General features: G+C 45.0%; 1 protein-coding gene and 2 pseudogenes across 1 annotated transcript in view; 2 read left to right on the top strand and 1 right to left on the bottom strand.

Annotated features, from left to right (window-relative positions):
* LOC126234226 (brain-specific angiogenesis inhibitor 1-associated protein 2-like) overlaps positions 1–16965 on the bottom strand; it is a 639899-nt gene extending 622934 nt beyond the window's left edge. Inside the window, exon 1 of the mRNA XM_049942915.1 lies at positions 16704–16965. Coding sequence (XP_049798872.1) covers positions 16704–16748 — 45 coding nt within the window. The 5' untranslated portion in view covers positions 16749–16965. The remainder of the gene's footprint in view (positions 1–16703) is intronic.
* Positions 11683–11800, top strand: LOC126237676 (5S ribosomal RNA; annotated as a pseudogene).
* LOC126238047 (5S ribosomal RNA) lies at positions 12504–12621 on the top strand (annotated as a pseudogene).
* Positions 16966–23760: the final 6795 nt, after the last annotated feature.

The following is a 23760-nucleotide window of genomic DNA, read 5'->3' as shown; positions in this document are numbered from 1 at the left end:
AAATGTTGTCTTCATAACCAGCGGTTCATGTGACCAGAGCTGAAACTCAGAGGGAGACAATTACGGGCTGTATTGTGGGTAATCTCACATTTCCATTTGAAAACGATGCAGGAGCATCTTCATTGCCCCTGCAGAATGCGGCTGAGAATTGTCTTGAAGACGAAACAGCACGACAGTTATGTAATGTTAGCTGCATAGCTTGAGGGGAAATTTCTCACCAGGCCCCCGTACTTGGCGGCAGACACTATTTTCTAGACATCTTTACGCACTCACTACGAGCTCAGAAATGAGAAGAGCGACGTGATGCTAACTGGGGTTATACTAGAGACACTACCCAACACATCTGTGCAAAGCTTTATCGGATTTTCATAGTCGTTTCCATTTCGTGACCGATCGGACCTTACTTTCGGAATAGCTCTCGTACGTTCGTAATTACTAACACACTTCAGACCACCTGCATTTAGCTTGAAGGCCACAGACCAGACAGGAAATTCTGGGGGCCTTGTTTGGTTCTACGTTATCAGAGGCAACAGCGTCATCTGCAAACATCCTAAAGTTTAGCGCTGAGCCATTAACACACATTACAAACAAGTGGCCCCCTCACAGAACCCCGAGGCACACTTGCTGTTATCTCAGAGGCCGTTGGGAACTCTCTCTCACTACACACGACGGCGCCGTGTTCTGCCTCCCGCGGAAGTTTCAGTCCCGTTACATAAAGTTTCAGTCACATTACATTCACCTATCCTTTCTTCAGTGGATGTGTGTGAAGTACTGACGCAGACGCTTTACATAAATTGACGGCGACGGTGAATTCCGTTCCACGTCATATGACTGGGAACTCTGAAGAGCAAAGCAGAATGTGAATTAACGTATTCTGAAATAGATTACGTTTGCTGACGGATATGACCTGTTGCCGTTCTTGTACACGAATTTTTCAATCTTGTGGGAGAGTTATCTTCTCAAGGGCAGTTGCACTTTTCTTTTTTAGTTTCAATTTATTGGTCCATTCGCCCACCTCAATAACGGAACGATAACACGACAGTGTATTTGAGACGATTTTCATGTCAGTTATGACGACGCGAACGTAAGAACAATACAACATCCCATTCCCTAGAGGAGATTCTACTTTAGATGGCTGATGGAACAAACGTTAGGGTTTATCGTCCCTTCGACGTCGAGGTCATTAGAGATGGAGCTCATCTTCGAATTGGAGAATGATAGGGAAGGATATCAACCGTGTTCTTTTCAAAGGAATCATCTCAACATCTGCGTACAGTAAAACACAGGAAAAATAAATTTGCATGACTGGATGGAGATTAATGCTGCCGTCCTCTTTACGTACTAGTCCACTGAATTAACCACTGAGTCACCTGGCTCATTTTTCATTTGTATGATCCTTATGCACTGAAACAGACATTCTAGTCTTTTTGAGTCTTCAGGTGCCTAAATGCGTGTTACACTGAAGTCTACACTTTCACTTGGCACAGAAACTTGCAACAGCCGTTTGTACGAGCTCCAAATATTCACATCGTGCTAGGTGTCACAGTGAATGAGAATCTGACCTCTTATTCAGCAGCAGTGACCTTAGTACCCTTATCTGGCTATCTACGTTTAGTTTTTTTCAGTGCCGTCATTAATAATTGCAGGTTAATGCCAAAGGGGTTCCTTCATGAATATCTCAGCATATTTGCCCACCCCCTCCTCCCTCCCTCCCTCCCCATATTTGTCCAAATGAGTTAGGACCCTCTGTCTAATGACTTTGATGAGTACGGTTGACAAGCGGCCAGCCACAACCAACCACCGAGACTGTGCTAACAGACAAGGTCCAGTGCCAAGCTGCAGCTCCTACCACACAGAAGTATATTCTGAAGCCATTAAGATGCAAACGCATCGACTTTTGCAGAACTCTATGGGATAACAAAAGTGATCACAGAATAATTCAGATAAATAAAGCACTCCTGAAAAGAACAGACGGTGATATGGTCTTTGTTTTCGGTTCCATGTGGGTTGGAATATCAGAAGATGTCGCAAAGATGGAGAACATTTTTTACCACACTTTATCACCAAAAGTCGATCGGTAAAATAGACCGACAAACCGGTCACATTGTGACCAAGCCCTTTAGCATGTTGATCGTGGAGATGAGCCACTATACAAAACTACAATTATATCCTGGTCATGTAGAAAGTGCTGCGAAGTAAGTTCGCATTTGCGATGTTGTTGGTGTAGAGGGTGAATGAGATCACTTCATTTGATTATAAAGATTAGCAATCAATGCTGACATATATTTATTTTACTACCGTAGCTATATCTATTTCGACTGTTTCGTCATTTTCAATAGCCCAAAATGCTTCTTGGCTGATGGCTGTGTCAGAACGTATTAGGAGGGAGCAGCTCTTCAAGACTCGTAATAGAAGTTTCTTGTAGTAATCAGTATTGCAGGTTGTTTAAAGAACAGTTTGCAAGAGATTTTATAGTGGGCACCACTTACAAGTGTTGTCCTTAATACAAGTTTCTGTGAGACAAACCCTTTTTCCTCAATGATGAGTTATCCCAAAATGCCAGATGCCATAAGTCTCATGGCATACGGCTCAGAGAATGAAAATCGTAAACGTAAGTCAAATTTTAGACATTTTCATCTCTAGAAGAATGGATGCTGTTACGAATAAAACGGTTACACAGTGTTCCCCAAAATAGTATTGTTTATTGATGTTGTCCTGTACTTCTAGACCTTGGACAGAAATGCCTTAGGATCGATAAATGCTTAGAGGATGGCTGTCGCAATTTCCAAGAGCCTTCATTATTCTCCAACAGTTCCCAGGGCTAGTGGTGCGATCTGCAATGGATCCTCGTTCGATGAAAGGAATATCACGCCTACCGGAGTTCGATGAAATGGCGTCAGCCTCTCGCAGTTCTCCGAAAAGTTTTATACCCTTTTCGCTTCACGTGGCGCGCTTACGGAAATATCTTGTGAACGATAAAATGAGGTACACTTTTGCATCCAACCCACTGAGTTGTGTAAACGTCATGCGTAACGCATCTCTTGTGAGTCATATGACGATATACGACTCCAATAGAGATTATGTTGCTCCTCATACGAGGCAGTAACAGAGAGATGGCGCAATGGTCAAGCTAAACGACTCGTAATCTGTAGGAGCGTCTTTTGAATCCCGAGGCTGCTACCTAGTCTCCTATGTCTGGCGGTTTCCGTAGATTATTTTAAGGCGAATCCCAAAGCTTGAAATCGGCAAAGGCTTTTTCCGGCTTGTTCCTTGCCCAGACTAATTAGTTCTACGTCTAAAACACCCTTCCTTCTCCTTCTAAGAGAAAAATCAGTTTTCACACATTATTAAGATTTTGTAACATCTCCACAGGGGCGAACAATGTGCGATAATATCTACTTGTTTTCTTAATATTGTTTTCTTACTATCTTTTGGACATTGTTTTCAAGTCATGTCAAGCCTTTCCTGTTCCTATTTATGTTTATGTTTTTCTACGGCTTTGACATTTTGCTTAAAATTTCCTTCTCTTTCATCTGAAATCACGTTTTCTTCTTCCATTCCCGAATGGTACATGAGAAGAACGACTACCGATAAAGCTCCGTATCAGCTCTAATTTCTCTGATCTGCTCATTGTGATCATTTCGCGAGGCATATCTGGGAGGAAGGAATATTTTGTTTCACGCTTCTTGCAACGTATGTTCTAGGAATTTCGCAAGTAAACCTCTCCATGAACCACAACGCCTCCCTCTAGGCATCTCCCACTGAGTTGAACATCACCCTGAAGCTTTACCAATTACTTAACGATGCCATGATTAAATTCGTAGCTCTTCCTTGCATCATCTCTGCCGTAGTGCCCGAGACAGCAGGCGCCAACGACAACAAAATGGTTCAAATGGCTCTGAGCACTATGGGACTCAACTGCTGAGGTCATTAGTCCCCTAGAACGTAGAACTAGTTAAACCTAACTAACCTAATGACATCACAAACATCCATGCCCGAGGCAGGATTCGAACCTGCGACCGTAGCGGTCTTGCGGTTCCAGACTGCAGCGCCTTTAACCGCACGGCCACTTCGGCCGGCCAACGACAACACGCGCAACACAGTTACACATCGTGTGGGTTATAGCAAACTCAGCCCCTATTTTTAAGTTCGTATGACGCGGAAGTTCGCAACTCCGGAACTCAAGAGGCCAGGCCAGCAAAGGGCATCAACAACGCTCCAGCGAGGAAACGAGCCGATTCGCGGGTCGGTGGAAGGCATGTAGACGGCTAAGGACTAATGAAACTATGCTGTGTCCAAGCGAGTCTTTGGATCGATGTCTGTTCCTCAACAACTGCAGCAAAATTTCAGTGTTGTTGTTATATAAGTTACTCATTACAGAGTGACAGACAGGAAAAATACAAAACATCGTCGTATTGCTGAAAGAAGGCCAACATGTCGTGAATGCTCGACGAGAAACAATTCTCGAAGCTGTTCGTGTTTCAGATAGTAAACATAAATTAAATATTTGAGAGGGATAGCATACAGGTTATGTCAGTAAATTTTTCAATCGCTCGGAGTAGGCTTCAGATCTACTGTCGACCAGTGAAATTTAAGGCTCCACAGCTTCCCAGAACCACATAAAGGCAATACTGAAATTGGTCCAGTGAAAAGGAAAGAAGAAAGAAAGGCTGGGGTGCAACGGTCGGTCGACGATGCGGTCATTAGTGACTGAATACGAGCGCGGACAGGGAAAGGGAGTCGACCGTTAGCTTGAAACGAACTATCCTATCATTTGCCTAAAACGGATTCGAAAAAACTTTTATCTGGATGCCGGATGTGGATCTCAGTCGCCGTTCTCCCGAATATGTTTCCTTTCCTGTGAAAAAACTACGTTTAACATTTGTTCATTCAGCCTAATCTCTTTTTTCTTTTTTTTTTTTCGTTTATGTGTGTGAAACAGATGCGTAGCTGAACATCAGAATAGTAGTAAATACACTCTGCTACTGTAAAATTACGACTTGCCCTCATACCCGCAGGTATTTGTGCACCATGAAGTGAGTTATTTAGACATATGTAAGGGTTCTACGGCCAAAAATTGATGTACTTGCAGGACATACACTCCTGGAAATGGAAAAAAGAACACATTGACACCGGTGTGTCAGACCCACCATACTTGCTCCGGACACTGCGAGAGGGCTGTACAAGCAATGATCACACGCACGGCACAGTGGACACACCAGGAACCGTGGTGTTGGCCGTCGAATGGCGCTAGCTGCGCAGCATTTGTGCACCGCCGCCGTCAGTGTCAGCCAGTTTGCCGTGGCATACGGAGCTCCATCGCAGTCTTTAACACTGGTAGCATGCCGCGACAGCGTGGACGTGAACCGTATGTGCAGTTGACGGACTTTGAGCGAGGGCGTATAGTGGGCATGCGGGAGGCCGGGTGGACGTACCGCCGAATTGCTCAACACGTGGGGCGTGAGGTCTCCACAGTACATCGATGTTGTCGCCAGTGGTCGGCGGAAGGTGCACGTGCCCGTCGACCTGGGACCGGACCGCAGCGACGCACGGATGCACGCCAAGACCGTAGGATCCTACGCAGTGCCGTAGGGGACCGCACCGCCACTTCCCAGCAAATTAGGGACACTGTTGCTCCTGGGGTATCGGCGAGGACAATTCGCAACCGTCTCCATGAAGCTGGGCTACGGTCCCGCACACCGTTAGGCCGTCTTCCGCTCACGCCCCAACATCGTGCAGCCCGCCTCCAGTGGTGTCGCGACAGGCGTGAATGGAGGGACGAATGGAGATGTGTCGTCTTCAGCGATGAGACTCGCTTCTGCCTTGGTGCCAATGATGGTCGTATGCGTGTTTGGCGCCGTGCAGGTGAGCGCCACAATCAGGACTGCATACGACCGAGGCACACAGGGCCAACACCCGGCATCATGGTGTGGGGAGCGATCTCCTACACTGGCCGTACACCACTGGTGATCGTCGAGGGGACACTGAATAGTGCACGGTACATCCAAACCGTCATCGAACCCATCGTTCTACCATTCCTAGACCGGCAAGGGAACTTGCTGTTCCAACAGGACAATGCACGTCCGCATGTATCCCGTGCCACCCAACGTGCTCTAGAAGGTGTAAGTCAACTACCCTGGCCAGCAAGATCTCCGGATCTGTCCCCCATTGAGCATGTTTGGGACTGGATGAAGCGTCGTCTCACGCGGTCTGCACGTCCAGCACGAACGCTGGTCCAACTGAGGCGCCAGGTGGAAATGGCATGGCAAGCCGTTCCACAGGACTACATCCAGCATCTCTACGATCGTCTCCATGGGAGAATAGCAGCCTGCATTGCTGCGAAAGGTGGATATACACTGTACTAGTGCCGACATTGTGCATGCTCTGTTGCCTGTGTCTATCTGCCTGTGGTTCTGTCAGTGTGATCATGTGATGTATCTGACCCCAGGAATGTGTCAATAAAGTTTCCCCTTCCCGGGACAATGAATTCACGGTGTTCTTATTTCAATTTCCAGGAGTGTAGTATGTCTCATTGACGGAATGCTACAGCAAAACAACAAAGAGGTGCTTTCTGGTTCTATATTTTTCTCGCCAGTCATTTCGTTGTGGCCGGCCGGGGTGGCCGAGCGGTTTTAGGCGCTACAGTCTGGAGCCGCGTGACTGCTACGGTCGCCGGTTCGAATCCTGCCTCGGGCATGGATGTGTGTGATGTCCTTAGGTTAATTATCTTTAAGTAGTTCTAAGTTCTAGGGGACTGATAACCTCAGCAGTTAAGTCCCATAGTGCTCAGCGCCATTTTTTTTTAATTTCGTAGTGGGTATCAAACGTCACACCAACAATGTGGAAAATTTTCGTAACTGTCAAGGATAGTTTGGACACTACACTAGGTGTACCGAGAGTAGGACTCGCATTTTTTGTGTGTATGGTGGTGAGGAATGGAGGAAATGAGAGGGGAGGATGGTGGAAAAGGGGGTGAGGGGGCGGGGGGGGGGGGGTGATCGCGGAAGTAGGAGCACGAGGAGGCAGAGAAGGTACGAAGTTGAATTTATGTAAGTGTGTGTGTGTTTGTGTGTGTGCTTTCGTGGGTGGGTGTGGGTGTTCGTAGCGGGCAGGAACACAAAGCATATCATGTGCTTTTGACACCAATGAGATGTGGGTGGTGAAAGGGGGGAGGCGAGGGGATGGTGATGTCAGTTGCTCCTTGCACGCTCGCCGTCGCGCGGTTCAGCGGAATTGAGTTTCGGCGCCCGAGCAAGGGTGACGGAGGAAACCCGCTAACGCTCCCCTCCCCCCCCCCCCCCCTGCGCCCTGACCCCCTCGGGCTTCCACTTGAGCACATTCTGGCGCCCCACCTGCTGCGGCGGCTGCATTACAAACACCACGTACCTCACAATGGACCACTCTTCCATGCGATGACGTACTTCTGAGGAACATGTTCTTATGTGCTTGCCGTACTATTTAATTCACTCATATATTCCGTTAAAGAGGCGGACGCCTTTCTGCAGTGTTACATCACTGGTATACATTACATAAAGGACAATAATGTTGGAGCAGTCGTTTTGGCACCACCTACGAGGGCTATTCGAAAAGTAAGGTCCGTATAGTCGCGAAGTGGAAATCACAGAGAAAACCAAAAATGGTTTATTTGCAACAGGTAGCTACACATTCCAGCTACTTCTCTACACAATCGCCGCTCTCGATGAGAAATTTCTCGTAGTATTGTACCATCTTTGCAGCACAGACGACAGTAGCCTGTGCTTTCTGCCAATTCTCTAGGCTGATCTGCAGTTTGTTGTCTGTGCCAGCGGTTCATCTGAGCATAGATAAAAATCGGAGGGAGCCAAGGCCGGGCTGCACAGTGGGGACCAAACACTTCCCACTGCAAACACTGCAGGGGTGTCCTGATTGGCTCTACAGTGTGCGGCCGAGAATTGTCACGAAGAAGCGAATGCATGTCAGCTACGTTGTGTGGGCTGCATTAAATCAGGCGAAATCTCTCACAGGCACTCATACTTGGTGGGAAACACTATTTTCTAGGCATCTTTACGTGCCCACTAATGAGTGACATGACGCGATCGACAAACATACTAGAGACACTGTCCAACACATCTATGCCAGGTGGTGTTTGTGGGAAGAGACCAGACAGCGAGGTCATCGGTCTCATCGGATTAGGGAAGGATGGGGAAGGTATTCGGGCGTGCCCTTTCAGAGGAACCATCCCGGCATTTGCATGGAGCGATTTAGGGAAATCACGGAAAACCTAAATCAGGATGGCTGGAGACGGGATTGAACCGTCGTCCTCCCGAATGCGAGTCCAGTGTGCTAACCACTGGGCCACCTCGCTCGGTTCTATGCAAGGTTTCATCTGATATTCACTGTGGTTTCGATGGCACCAACTCACCAACTGGAGATGATGATAAGCGTCAGTACACAAGAAGGCGTTTTTTTATGGATTGACAAATGTAAACTCGTTTCTGTAGTTAATTGTTTAATAAAGCACAAAGAGCAGTTAGTGTGGCAAAGGAGTTAATAGTCTCAAAGAGAGCAGTGACGATTATATACTAGAAATCGACATTATCCAGTAGAAATGTGATGCATCGCCGGCCGGAGTGGCCGAGTGGTTCTGGGCGCTACAGTCTGGATCCTCGTGACCGCTACGGTCGCAGGTTCGAATCCTGCCTCGGGCATGGATGTGTGTGATGTCCTTAGGTTAGTTAGGTTTAAGTAGTTCTAAATTCTAGGGTACTGATGACCTCAGAAGTTAAGTCCGATAGTGCTCAGAGCCATTTGAGCCATTTGTGATGCATCGTCTACAAAATACTCACCAAATCTCACTAAAATTATGTTCTTGCTGTTGCACCTCTTAAAGTGAGTATTACTTCCAAACACTGAAAGAGGTGACGCATTAGTCAAGGCACGAAATTTTTGATGTGGATGACCAGAGATTAAAAAGCAGTCTCGACTGCCAGATTTATAATTTCCACGATTTTGTATGCCCATAGAAGGTCATTCTGTGATGTTTGCTTTGAAAAACATCCAGCCGCTATGTTTAGCAACGTTCTTCTACGTGAGTAATTCCAAAAGTAAGGTCTCCTATTTTTTTTATAAGTACATAGACCTGTTTATTTCTACAGTGGTTTACATCAGTTTACAGCTTGAACATTTAGCTATTTTTTGAGATAATCACCATTTCTGTCGATGCGTTTTTGTAGACGCTGTGGCAGTTTTTGTATGTCCATGTCATACCGCCGTCATGCTGTTCAGAAAGTTATGAACCTCTTCTTTCACCTCGTCGTCGGAGCTGAATCGCTTTCCGGCCAAATGTTCCTTTAACCTAGGGAACAGGTTATAGTCACTGTTCGCCAAGTCAGGACTATAGGGTGGGTGGGTGATTATGTTCCACTGAAACTGTTGCAGGAGAGCAACGGTTTATCGAGAGCGATGTGTGGGCGAGGGTTGTCATGGAGAATGTGTACGCCCTTGCTCAACATTCCTCTTCTCCGTTTCTGAATTGCCCGTTTGAGTGTTTTCAGAGCTCACCGTACCTGTCAGCGATAATTGTGGTCCCAGCGATTCAGCTCCGACGACGAGGTGAAAGAAGAGGTTCATAACTTTCTGAACAGCATGGCGGCGAGCTGGTATGACATGGGCATACAAAAACTGCCACTAGGTGAGTACAGTCTGGCTAATTTGCTCTCCGTTTCAAGCAAAATAAAGCTCTTCACACATATCAAAGTTTATGACGTCATATCTGCTGCAATATGTGTTGTTAAGTTATATAATTCTGCAGGTACATTTAGTGCTATGTGAGTCGTGAGCAGAGTCAGTAAAAAAGTAGTAAATTAAAACGCCATGCCTGATATTGAAGATTGCAACGACGGCGAAAATGTAGTAAGCGATATACTTTTTACTGTTCATCATTTTTTGGAGGGCGTCAACGAGAAAATGTTATGAAAAGGTCTGAAGTTATGTGTAAGTTTGTTGAAAGTCGCTATATGCTCTCGTTCACATATAATGGATGAATATATTCCGATTAATTTGTGCGCCATACTTTACGTTGCCTCAGAGCATAAACATAGGTTTAATTGTAATAGTTGGCTTATTGTGTTAAATTATTAACATAATGCTATACCGCTGAATGCTGATACTACGATATTATTCTAAATTTTTAAATTCGGCCAATCACTACTTGAAATGTTGAAAATTACTCGACCTTGGAAGCCGTCAGAAACGCAACATGCAACGCAGATGGTGTTCCCGGTTACTCGCCTTCTATAAGGAGTGTTCAAATGAAAAGGTACGAAACGTCATAACAACCAAACCGGTTGATATTTGCATATACCGTTCTGGGGTAACGCAGCGAGATATCTAGGGACGCGAATCTAGTGTGTCACCTCCCTCTAAAAAAATTCGGAGCTGTGCCCTCAGCAGGCAAGGTGACGCTCACTGTTTCTTTCGACGTCGCAGGTCCGATACTCATTGAATTCCCCGAGCACGGAAAATTCATTAACGGTGACGTGTATCGTGAAACGCTCCGCAACCTATGCGAGTCCACCGAGAGCAAACGGCCAGCGCTACTCATGGAGGGAGTGCTGCAGCTACACGACAAAGTGCAACCGCGTGTTTCCAAGGTCACACACTGTGTAATGGCCAGGTACAAGTGGCAGCAGCTTGAGCACTCGTCCTACAAAAAAATGGTTCAAATGGCTCTGAGCACTATGGGACTAAACTTCTGAGGTCATCAGTGCCCTAGAACTTACAACTAGTTAAACCTAACTAACCTAAGGACATCACGCACATCCATGCCCGAGGCAGGATTCGAACCTGCGACCGTAGCGGTCGCGCGGTTCCAGACTGTAGCGCCTAGAACCGCTCTGCCACCCTGGCCGGCCACTCGCCCTACAGCCCGGACATGTAGCCCTGCGACCTCCATATTTTTGGTCCGCTAAAGCAACATCTCAAAGATAAGCGCTTCAACTCGGATGACGAACTGAAGGATACAATTGAGGAATGGCTCCTGTCACAGCCACAGGAATTCTTCGGCTCGTGGAATGGTGGGGTGGTTGTGCTCAGACGTCAGGAATAAATACTGGGCGCTACAGTCTGGAACCGCGCGACCGCTACGGTCGCAGGTTCGAATCCTGCCTCGGGCATGGATGTGTGTGATGTCCTCAGGTTCGTTAGGCTTAAGTAGTTCTAAATTCTATGGTACTGATGACCTCAGAAGTAAAGTCCGATAGTGCTCAGAGCCATTTGAGCCATTTGTGATGCATCGTCTACAAAATACTCACCAAATCTCACTAACATTATGTTCTTACTATTGCACTTCTTAAAGTGAGTATTTGAATAAATACTTCAGTTATACCTAAGGTGTTGTTCCGTGCCTTTTCTTTTGAATACCCCTCATAATATAGATTAGGAGCATCCTGACGCTAAAAATACTGAACTGTCTATATAGCCAAAGGACGTGTATATTTCGTGGTAGAGCGTCTTGGAAAAGTCTTTTGCGTTTATTTCTTACAATAATATTTGCGAAATAATATTGTTGGCCTGACCAGTTTAGGTCGCTAAAATTAAAGTTCTTATCAGCACTTGTGTTAGAATGTACCGAACCTCATTCCTGATAAATTTCACGGCAGTCATGTCCTACAGAGCTTAAGATGGCTTCTAATAGTCGAGACAGGCAACGGCCTTGCCGCAGTGGAAACACCGGTTCCCGTCAGATCACCGAATTTAAGCGCTGTCGGGCGTGGCCGGCACGTGGATGGGTGACCGTCCGGGCCGCCATGCGCTGTTGCCATTTTTCGCGGTGCCCTCAGCCTCGTGATGCCAACTGAGGAGCTACTCGACCGTATAGTAGCGGCACCGGTCAAAGAAAACCATCGTAACGACTGGGAGAGCGGTGTGCTGACCACACGCCCCTCCTATCCGAATCCTTAGCTGAGGATGACACGGCGGTCGGATGGTCCCATTGGGCCACTTGTGGCCTGACGATGGAGTGCTTTAGTAGTCGATACCCGTCATGATCACCTGTATCATCTGCAAACCAGCTGCAAATGTGAAAAATTTGGTGTCAACTTGAAAAATCGCTCAGTCACAATTTGTCAGTATATACTCGATTTAATTTCTGTTCATAAATCCTTGCCTGGAGGGACCCTAGAACGACAACCGATATATATATATATATATATATATATATATATATATATATATATATATATATATATATATAAAAAATCACCAGTAAATAACAGCAAATATCTCAGCAGCTTTATTTTCATTTCTGGTTTATGCCAGACGCAACCGGTTTCGGCATTCCATTACGCCACCATCAGGCCATCTATGATAAAATGGTGGCTGAACTTATATTAACAGACAAAATATCACGCAAAAGCGAATCATTATCCGGTCCAGCGTATGTACGACGCCTATACACTCGTAAGCAATATGCGCGATGTTTTGTTTTACAGTATTGTCATTATGCACAAAGTATCTGTTAAAGGGCCAACGGCCTTGCCACACTGGTAACACCGGTTCCCGTCAGATCACCGAAGTTAAACGCTATCGGGCTGGGCTAGCACTTGGATGGGTGACCATCCAGTCTGCCGAGCGCTGTTGGCAAGCGGGGTGCACTCAACCCTTGTGGGGCAAACTCAGGAGCTACTTGATTGAGAAGCAGCGGCTCGGGTCTCGTAAACTGACATACGGCCGGGAGAGCGGTGTACTGTCCACATGCCCCTCCATATCCGCATCCAGTGACGCCTATGGGCTGAGGATGACACGGTGGCCGGTCGGTGCCGTTGGGCCTGCATGGTCTGTTGGGGAGAAGTTATCTCTTAAAGAGAACAGATGTGTTCTTGTCCATCTCGGTAGATGGAATAATGGTGATGACGTGGCAACGAAGGATACTGCCTGAAACGCAGACCAGGCTCAAATCCTGGCCTTGGTACAAATTTTCATTCGTGCCTTCGGTCAGCACATATGCATCATAGATGTTTGAGACTTGAAAAGGTCTCTGGAACCAAACAGTTTCACTTGGAATAAATATTTTAGCTTATTTGTATGAATTATTGCCGAAATGTCATAATAATTTGTGGTTCCAAAATATTGTCAATAATGACTTATCTCGGCAATTTTTTCTTGAAAGTAACGTAAATTTTTCACCTGAACACACCTGAAGATGAGAGTTACCTTCTGAAATATGTACTATGAGAAATATACCAAATCGATGCCAATTATCGAACATTTTACTGCTGTGTAACCGACATGTGAGTTTATCATCATTTTCGTGGTGAGTTTGTATGCGTTAGCATTATGCAGACTGACAGTGCACCGAGATCACTTTGAGCCTCTTCGGACGAGAACAACGATGATCCCTGCTGTAATAACAGTACGAATGCGTGATGAGGAGTAATACCTTCGAACTTTTTACGTGAAAACTCTTAAATCTTTTCAAGTAAAACAAACTTTATCAGTATAGTACACCTCCATTCTTCATGTCGACATATTCGCAGCCCTCTGCCGTTAGGGGACTCTAAACTGTAGCGTGTGACATGACGCTATTTAACGTAACTACGTCGGTGCATGCTTTATTCGAGTATCGAATTATAAGAGATCGTCCACACGTGGAGCGCCCTCTCTTTCAACATGGAGGTGCCAAACCACACACGAGCCTGAGACATCTGCAACTATCCGATTTCTTGGTTCACTGTCACAGATCATCCTCGACTTGGCCCTATCCGATTTTCACCATCTTGCAAAACTTAAAGAACGCCTTCGATAATTTTACTCTGATAGTAATGAAGCGGTGCAAGAGACGTGCGGTTGTGGCTCCGTCGACAGAGTCAAACATTCTACAGTGACGGTGTCAATAAACTGTCTCGTTGGGGGCAATGTGTTCGTCTCCAGAGTTACTATGTTGACAAATAACCTAAATATGTAGACACGAAGATAAGGATGTAAAATGTTAGTAGCGTTTTGTTTCACTTAAGAAGCCTTAAGAATTTTCACATAAAAAGTTCGGAGACATTACTTTTCAGCACGCCGCAGTATAAGCTTCCACGTTCTGGCGGCAGCGGGAACATCCGGCTACGAGACACACAGTCGTAGCTGTAACTTGGACGAGGATCCTAAGGGACTCATTTCTTGTTACAACTACATCTTCTTAACGGCTCTTGCAGCGAACTTCGCGCAGTATATTTGCAATAGTAGGTGGGCACCATTTGCAGCTTCATGCATTCTTCAGAGTTTCGCCTCTGATTATTATCCACAAATTTCCCAAGAGTCGCATAAAGAATTCCTCGCACGTGTTATACGTTTCACGGTATTAAATTAGCTCCGAGAAAAGCGTGAATAATGTAGAATGAACTTCTGCCATTCAAAGAAGATGAGACTCAATTGTGCCAGAGTAATTCTTCGAGCTGATCTTTCGAAAGAGGAGGGGCGGGGGCGGGGGGGGGGGGGGAGGGGGGGAGTGGCCTACTTCATTGCAGAAGACTGAGAGACAGCGAAGAAATCTCTGATTTATTTATATGTCCTAAATGGTTTTGTGTCTATCGTTTTATTCCTTCTCGAGAAACCCTCTCAGGAATTTACGTTGTCGATAATGAGCGGAAACTGTGCATTAAATTATGTATAAAGATCTTCCAGTACCCCTTCAGAAAACTTCCTGTCGACTGGTAATTTTCGTTTATTTAAAAAGCAATAAAAATCAGTAATCAGACATTTTATTTTAATCCTACCTTGAATTGTTGAAGGCATTTACTCAAAATAATAAGCTTACCTTTATATCTTACTCTTCCATTACGTGATCATCGAATCTTATGGCCTTGTACATATTATAGAAATTCGATTCTCTTGTTTGGCTGTGTGATGATAGCTCGAGGTGTTGACGTCAAACTACGTCTAACAGTGGTCTACAAGCATTCAGATAGGAAATTTTAGGTAACAGCCGAGGATTCGAGGATAACTCCCCTCAGTTCTTTCGTTTTCTCTATGACGAGATAAAAGAAACACGTTTCAAAAGTTGTGATCACAAAATAATTTGGAAAAAATAGCAGTTGCCATTGTCTTCTGTGATATTATCCAGATATAGGCGAGAAATATAGTTCATCAGCGAGCTGTAACGTATTCTGAATCCCATATACTATATTACACAAATTTATTAAAAATTGGCTACTTCGTATTTCGTTTCAATATGAGAACTACTAGAAGGGCATTGTTATAAATCAGCTACAAAAATCACACTTTGCCTTACTTGATATTTTAAAAACTAGTATTAAACACACAGCCACAGGTTTGCAGCGTTGCTCCATTTCGTCACTCATGATAAGTCAGAAACGATGAAAAGAGCTAGACAAGCATGTCGACGAAAACTGTGTGGCTATTTTTTTTCCACAGTAGGTATACGACGTGACATACCTTCCAGAGTGTAAGGGCCGTTGAGAAAACACAGCAATTATCATCTTCACACACATAAGCTACTCCTTTTTCTTCTTCACATGATTTAATTCGGTTCCCATTTAACTAACTGAACTATTTCCGTTTTTCCTAAATTAAAATTGAAGAAGATGTATAACCAGTCGTTAGATTGTTGCATTTAAATAGTCCATTCCTGTTGCTTGTGATAGTTTCTAAATGTAAAATTCAGAATAGAAGTAAGTGTACTAAAACTGAAGACGTAGCTTAGAAGACAGCATTTCATTTTATCCAGTGATCAGGATAATAAAAGAACGTGTGACTACGTCCGCTTTAACGCGAGAAATTTGAAAAATCTGGGAACTTTATTGCGTTTTCGATCTTTATTAGAGCGGCTCAAAACAGTAAACCGCCCTCTCTGCGACATTTTTAACAATGCTGCTCTTTAATCGCTTTTCTGTCAGTCATTTACCTTGATGCACCTATGATGTTTCGCATCCAGAAGAACAGGTAACACAGAATAACAGAAGCTGATATGCTAACATTTCGTATAAAACTGTATTATATAATGTAGTGTTGGCTGGATGGTATGTGCATCAAATGCCAATGAGAATCAGATCTTAGTTATTCTGAGGCCTTAATCACCCCATTACCTTATCGTTCCTGAGAAGTGTAAACGAACGAGAAGAATGTTAAAATCGTACACATAAACAGAAGTTCTTTACAAAATGTGGTATTTTAAATAATGAATTGAGAGAAGTAAAGATAATACATAGTCATTACGGTGATAATTTTCGACAAAGCAGCTAATTAAACTGGTCCCCCAATACAGAATCCCAGCGCCACTGAATGAAATGAACACCTCATGAGATACACACCAGAAGCCACTTTCAAGACAGATTGCACATAACTGTTATTTAGCCCGGTGTTTCATGGACTGAGTGGTCAATGGCTTCTGCAAAGTGAGTAGAACTTGCGTAATACGACAAGAATGTCTGCTTTAATTTTTTTTCTTCAGCAGGACATTAAGAGAACAGTATATAACAATGATGAGAGTTATACTACGATGCTAGGCAACCTGTGGTCCTGTACTGGATCGAACCCGGTACCCGTGTGTCCAATGACCTGGTCATCCCCCACTGTACCAGTGGAGCTGCTTACCAGACTGTTCATAGACTACTTTGTTTCCTGTTATTTCATACTGAAATGTCGACAGCAACAATGGAACCTATCGCAAGAGTCCTCAGGGAGTGGTACAAGTTTATCCGCGCACAGTGGTCACTTACCTTGTAGATGCCGTCGACCAGCTTCGTTATCTCTTCGGTCTCCATGGCTGTTGTCCGTCACTTCAGAATCCGGAGAAAGTCATCGTGCGGTAAAAGTAAGGTGGCGACTACGGCGAAGCGCACTCGACCTGACTCAACACGGCGGCGGTTCGCGCGCTGCCAGACCCCGCCCAGCTATCGGATGCCGACGGCAGTGTGTCGGGCGTCCGCGAAGAGGGAGGGGGAGCCGAGACGTGGCTCCGGCGATGTGCGCGGTTTGGCGGTCCGCGCGCGACTGAGCGGCCGTCCGTGGCGCGCCGCGTCCACAGGCGCCGCAGTGCGCAGGCGCGAAGCAGGGCCCCGACGCGCTCACGCACTTCTTCGATTTCTCCTAAGCGAGCATAGTGTAGGCACTCTTTGCTCCCCATCCCTTTCCTGGAAGGCTCTCCGTTTTAATCGACTCTACCCTCTGAATCATTGTTTACAACTCGTATATAGTCCCGCCATACTTATTTTACCCTCATATACCTATTTTTTATTACTTTGATTTCAGTATGAGACACCATAACTCTTCTGTTCCTCACAAATTCAGTAGTAGCCATCAGTCCCAGCATTAGACTCCGGAGACTCCACTTGATGTGTCGTATGTAACGTGAGGCTGTGCATTTGACAAAAGACCAACTCTCCTTGGAGACAGTGCCATAACACCAGGCTGAAAGCTAGTCCACGGAATAACATCTTGACGAAGCTGACATCCACCGCCTGGGGAGCAAGTCCTCCCGCCCAGAGAATTTCGGCTCTTCCTTTGTGTGTGTCCGCTGCACAGTATGCTTCACCTGTGTGCACTGCATCCACTCACACCAAATCGGTTGATATTGCAATCAATTGGAACACTTCTACATAAGCACAAGCACTGTGGTATGAATGGGACAGTGCTCAAATGGTTTAAGTCGTACCTAACTGGAAGAGTGCAGAAAGTTGAAATAAGCAGTTCACATATGCAAAAAACTGGTGATTTCTCAAACTGGGGAACAATCAAGAATTGGGTGCCGCAAGGTTCGGTCTTGGTTCCTCTGTTGTTCTTAATATATATTAATGGATTGCCATTCTATATTCACGAAGATGCAAAGCTGGTACTTTTTGCCGATGATACAAGTATAGCTGTCACACCCAACAGACAAGAATTAACTGGTGAAATTGTAAACGATGTTTCTCAGGAAATCATTATATGGTTCTCTGCAAATGGGCTCTCATTAAACTTTGACAAAACACAGTATATACAGTTCCACACAGTAAATGGCATGATACCATTAATAAATATAGACTTCGATCAGAAATCGGTAGCTAAGGTAGAATATTCAAAATTTCTAGGTGTATGCATTGATGAGGGATTGAACTGGAAGAAACACACTGAGGATCTGCTGAAACAGAGTTCAGCTACTTATGCTATTAGGGTCATTGCAAATTTTGGCGATATACATCTGAGTAAATTAGCTTACCACGCCTATTTTCATTCTCTGCTTTCGTATGGCATCATATTCTGGGGTAACTCACCATTGAGTGAAAGAGTGTTCATTGTACAAAAGCGTGCAATGAGAATAATTGCTGGAGCTCATCCAAGACCATCCTGCAGACACTTATTTAAAGAGCTAGAGTTCTTCACTGTAGCCTCACAATATATGTGTTCACTTATGAAACTTGTTATTAACAATCCGAACGAATTAAAAAGTAATAGCAGTGTACATGGCTACAACACTAGGAGAAAGGATGATCTTCACTACTCAAAATTAAATATAACTTTGGCTCAGAAGGCGATAAATTATGTTGCCACAAAAGTCTTTGGTCACTTACCTAATAGCATCAAAAGTCTGACAGATACCCATATAGCATTTAAAAGTAAATTAAAAGAATTTCTTAATGGCAAATCCTTCTACTCATTAGATGAATATTTGGATATAGTAAGTGGGTAATTTCCCCAACCCCCCACCAAAAAAAAAAATTGAAAATATTAAGTGTCATAATATTTTGTGTAATGTAATATCTTGTATAGGCACCTTTTATTAACCTGACACGTGCCACATCATTCCGAAGTGTCGTATTCATTATCTATGGAACAAGTACTAATCTAATCTAATCTAATATAGACCGAATCTTGTCAGGATGTAGGAAGCCAACTCCAGTCGATAAAATCCACCCGATTGTTGGAATAGCTCCACCCCGCCCACACTATTAGAAGGGCTGTTACTGCTGATGTATAGAGGGCTAAGCAAACTTATGATCCCCGACATCCACTGCATGATCATCCGGCTGTAGTCCGGCAACTGAAGTTGAGAAAGAGCTTCATCGCCAGAACTCAACCACTAGAGGGAACACCAGAGTCTAACGGCATCACCAGGTGGAAGAGCAAGCTACCACCTGATATCCCTGTAAATCCCAGAAAATGACTTGCCCTACCCTATTTGAAGGTCGCTCAATCCTCTTAGGGTGGCCGTTCCTCTTTGCAAGACCAACATGCGAAAACGGGGCATTCTTCCAGCTCATGGAGGTACATCCTGCGAGTGCGGAACAACACAAGACCCGACCGGCCTGCCAATTTGTCCTCAACCTGAACAACCCTGCACAACACAGGACCTGATCGAGGGAAACAACAAGGCTATCGGAGTTGCTACATTCTAGAAATGCTGATCGGACACGGAAATGAATGAATGAATTGGAGACTGATATCTTCTCGACAAAGGATGTCAATAGATACGGGGTGCAACCTCGCATGGGGTATCGATATCAGCGATGTCCTTTCCCAACAAAACAACCCCTGCATTGAAGGTTATACACTGCCAGAAAAAAATTACTACACCTGGCAAAAGATGATGTTGATTCTGACCCGATGACGCCTTTATGCCATCTGGGGGATAGTAGATGTACTGATAATAGTTTCAACGTCGTGCGCGAACAGTTAGCATAGTGTCATAGCTACCAGAGCGTCACCTGTGTCTAGTCTTTAATGGGGAATGCTCACAGCCAGAAGGTTCAGAATGGTACAAACGTGTGAAGCAAGCAGGCAACCTTACCACCGTGACGCACTCGTGCTTCCTACAGCCGCCTGAGCGAGTTTGAAAGTGGTCAGATTGTGGCCTTTAGAGTTGTGGGATGGTCCTTACGGAGAACCGTCACACAATTTGGACGTGCTGCGTCAGTTGTGTAACGATGCTGGTATCAGTAATCACGTGAACATTCTTACACCCTTAGACGAGGTACTAGACGTCCACCCAGCACAGACACCCGCCAAAGTCATCGTATTGTAAGGGCAGCAATGACAGATCGTACAGCTATCACAGCGCAGGTAAGAGGACTTTTGAACCCAGACGTGTCAACACGAATTGTTGCGAACGGCATATACGGGCACGTACACCTCTGGCCCGTCTTACGAGGTGCATTCAAGTCCTAAGGCCTCCGATTTTTTTTCTCCGGGCTGGAAAGAGATAGAAACATGCGCATTGTTTTAAAATGACGCCGCGTTCATTGTCAATACGTCCCAGAGATGGCAGCACCGTACGGCAGATGGAATTTTACCGCCAGCGCCGAGAATGAGAACTGTTTTAAATACTTAAAATGGCGACGTTTTCCTTACTTGAACGGCGTGCAATCATTCGTTTTCTGAATTTGCGTGGTGTGAAACCAATTGAAATTCATTGACAGTTGAAGGAGACATGTGGTGATGGAGTTACGGATGTGTCGAAAGTGTGTTTGTGGGCGCGACAGTTTAATGAAGGCAGAACATCGTGTGACAACAAACCGAAACAACCTCGGGCTCGCACAAGCCGGTCCGACGACACGATCGAGAAAGTGGAGAGAATTGTTTTGGGGGATCGCCGAATGACTGTTGAACAGATCGCCTCCAGAGTTGGCATTTCTGTGGGTTCTGTGCACACAATCCCGCATGACGACCTGAAAATGCGAAAAGTGTCACCCAGGTGGGTGCCACGAATGCTGACGGACGACCACATGGCTGCCCGTGTGGCATGTTGCCAAGCAATGTTGACGCGTGAATGGGACTTTCTTTTCGTCGGTTGTGACAATGGATGAGACGTGGATGCCATTTTTCAATCCACAAACAAAGCGCCAGTCAGCTCAATGGAAGCACACAGATTCACCGCCACCAAAAAAATTTCGGGTAACCGCCAGTGCTGAAAAAATGATGGTGTCCATGTTCTGGGACAGCGAGGGCGTAATCCTTACCCATTGCGTTCCAAAGGGCACTACGGTAACAGGTGCATCCTACGAAATTGTTTTGAAGAACAAATTCCTTCCTGCACTGCAACAAAAACGTCCGGGAAGGGCTGCGCGTGTGCTGTTTCACCAAGACAACGCACCCGCACATCGAGTTAACGATACGCAACAGTTTCTTCGTGATAACAACTTTGAAGTGATTCCTCATGCTCCCTACTCACCTGACCTGGCTCCTAGTGACTTTTGGCTTTTTCCAACAATGAAAGACACTCTCCGTGGCCGCACATTCACCAGCCGTGCTGCTATTGCCTCAGCGATTTTCCAGTGGTCAAAACAGACTCCTAAAGAAGCCTTCGCCGCTGCCATGGAATCATGGCGTCAGCGTTGTGAAAAATGTGTACGTCTGCAGGGCGATTACGTCGAGAAGTAACGCCAGTTTCATCGATTTCGGGTGAGTAGTTAATTAGAAAAAAAATCGGAGGCCTTAGAACTTGAATGCACCTCTCATAATAACTCCACAGCACTATGGTACACGGCTCGACTGATGGCGTCAGTGGATCAATTGCAAGATGCAATGGCGCGCTGTGGTCTTCAGCGAAAAAAAATTCGATTCTGCCAGCACGCAAGTGATGGTTGTTTCCACATACGACGTATGCCTGGTGAGAGCTCCTCGCAGAGTATATTCGTTCGAGACACACCGGCCATACCCCAGGCCTTATTGTCCGAGGTGCGTTGAGCTACTACTCTCGTTGGTCTTTCTGAAGGGGCGCCAACGAGCGCTCGGTATGTACGAGGGGCGTCCGGAAAGTAAGTTCCGATCGGTCGCGAAATGGAAACTACTATGAAAATCTCATAAAGCTTTGCACAGATGTGTTGGGCAGTGTCTCTAGTATGACCCCCGATGGCATCACGTCGCTCTTCTCGTTTCTGAGCTCACAGTGAGCGCGTAAATATGTCTAGAAAATAGTATCTATCGCCAAGTACGAGAGCCTGGTGAGAAATTTCGCCTGAAGCTATGCAGCCAACGTTACATAAGTGTCGTGCTGTTTCTTCTTCAAGATAATTGTCAGCCGCATTCTGCAGGGGCAATGAAGATGCTCCTCCATCGTTTTCAATCGGAAATGTTTGATTACCCACAATACAGCCCGTAATTGTTTCCTCTGAGTTCGATCTCTGGTCACATGAACCACTGTCTATGAAGACAATATTTTGGCACAGACAACGAGCTGTAGGCCAGCGTGGAGAATCGGCGGAAAACACTGGCGGCTGCTTTCTATGATGAGGGTATTGAAATGTTGGTACAACGCTACGACAAATGTCTAAGTCAGAACGGCGCCTACCTAGAGAAGTAGCTGGAAGGTATAGCTAGCTGTTACAAATAAAACATTTATGATATTCACTGTGGTTTCCATTTCGCGATCAGTCGGAACTTACTTTCTGGACAGGTCTCGTACAAGACGTTGTTAGATCATCTTTTGCCGTTCTTGCAACAGGAATGTTTTCTTCTAACAGGATAAGACTCGCCCTCACACACACTCTCTGTGTAACTGGACGTGCTCTGTAAGACATGCTGCAACTTCCCTGGGTAGCAGTATCTCCTGACTTGTCTCCAATCTATCAAGAGTGAGATATGATGGGACGAAAACAAGTCGTGCGGCTCGTCAACCAACTACTCTTTCGTAACTACATGAACAGGTGGAGCAGGCGAGGCATTACGTATCCCAGGACAGTATTCGACATCTGTACGATCGACTTGATGCAAGAGTCAACGCCTGCATTGTTGCCCGTAGAGGCTACACGACGCATTAATATGGGTGTACTTCAAGGCCATTTCTGCTATTGACCTGTAAATGTTATCATTCTGTGTACTCCATATACACTGTGCAGTAATAAATACAGAGTGAAATGGATACCCCTAAAAGGATGTATATATTTTGTGCGGTGGATTATTCAGTCACAATGTTTATGGATAACTAATTATAGGCCTATAACGTTACCGTATTTGTGAAGCTTTGTAAGCCATTGGTGCTCAACTTCAGGCATCGAGGATTAAAATATGCCTTAATATTACCTGTGTCACTAAAATTGTGAATGAATTATCTCTATTTTCTTGTGAGGATCTTCGTTAGTTTGAGACTGTATACCTCTCTGCACAGCAAGAGAAAAAAATCTATAGTACATAGTGTATACTATGGTACAGTACAGTGTATCGCTCAAAAGTTACGATGCCTAAATATTGTCGGAGATATTTTGCTGGGTGATTTACTACATCAAAGACGGGCGTTCAGAAAGTAATGTACAATATCTTTTCTTTTTTTAAGCAAATTGATTTTGATTTGTTTGTGGCTACCATACAGAACTCAATGTATAACAGTTATTAAAATCGAAAATTTACGACTCGGCTCGTTATGGTTAGGCCTACCATTAACTAATACTACGTGGAGTATTTTGTTTGTGTTTGTTTGTGTGTGTGTGTGTGTGTGTGTGTGTGTGTGTGTGTGTGTGTGTGTGTGTCCGTTTGCAATATGTTTCCCTTACTTTCGCCGGATTCCCCATTTTCTTCACTGTGAAGGCCTGCATTAAGGAACTTCTCTTGTCACTGGTTACAAACAATAAAAACAGGAAGGCAGGCATCTGAACATTGAATGCTTTGTGGATGGGAGTTTTTAATCTTGGTGGAGTGAATCTTGGCGGAGTGAGTCTTGGCGGAGTGTGTCTGTAATTTTGTATGTGTGTGCGTGTGTGTGTTTGCGTGCGTTCATGCGAGCGATAGTGGATGGGTGTGAGTTTTATTTATTTAATTATTGCTTTTTAATTTAACTTTATTCATTTATGTATTTATTTTATTTTT

The sequence above is a fragment of the Schistocerca nitens genome, chromosome 2 (genome assembly GCF_023898315.1).
Source record: "Schistocerca nitens isolate TAMUIC-IGC-003100 chromosome 2, iqSchNite1.1, whole genome shotgun sequence".
Taxonomy (NCBI): Eukaryota; Metazoa; Arthropoda; class Insecta; order Orthoptera; family Acrididae; genus Schistocerca; species Schistocerca nitens.
The sequence above is the reverse complement of the archived record's forward strand: the minus strand, read 5'-3'. Positions and strand labels throughout refer to the sequence as shown.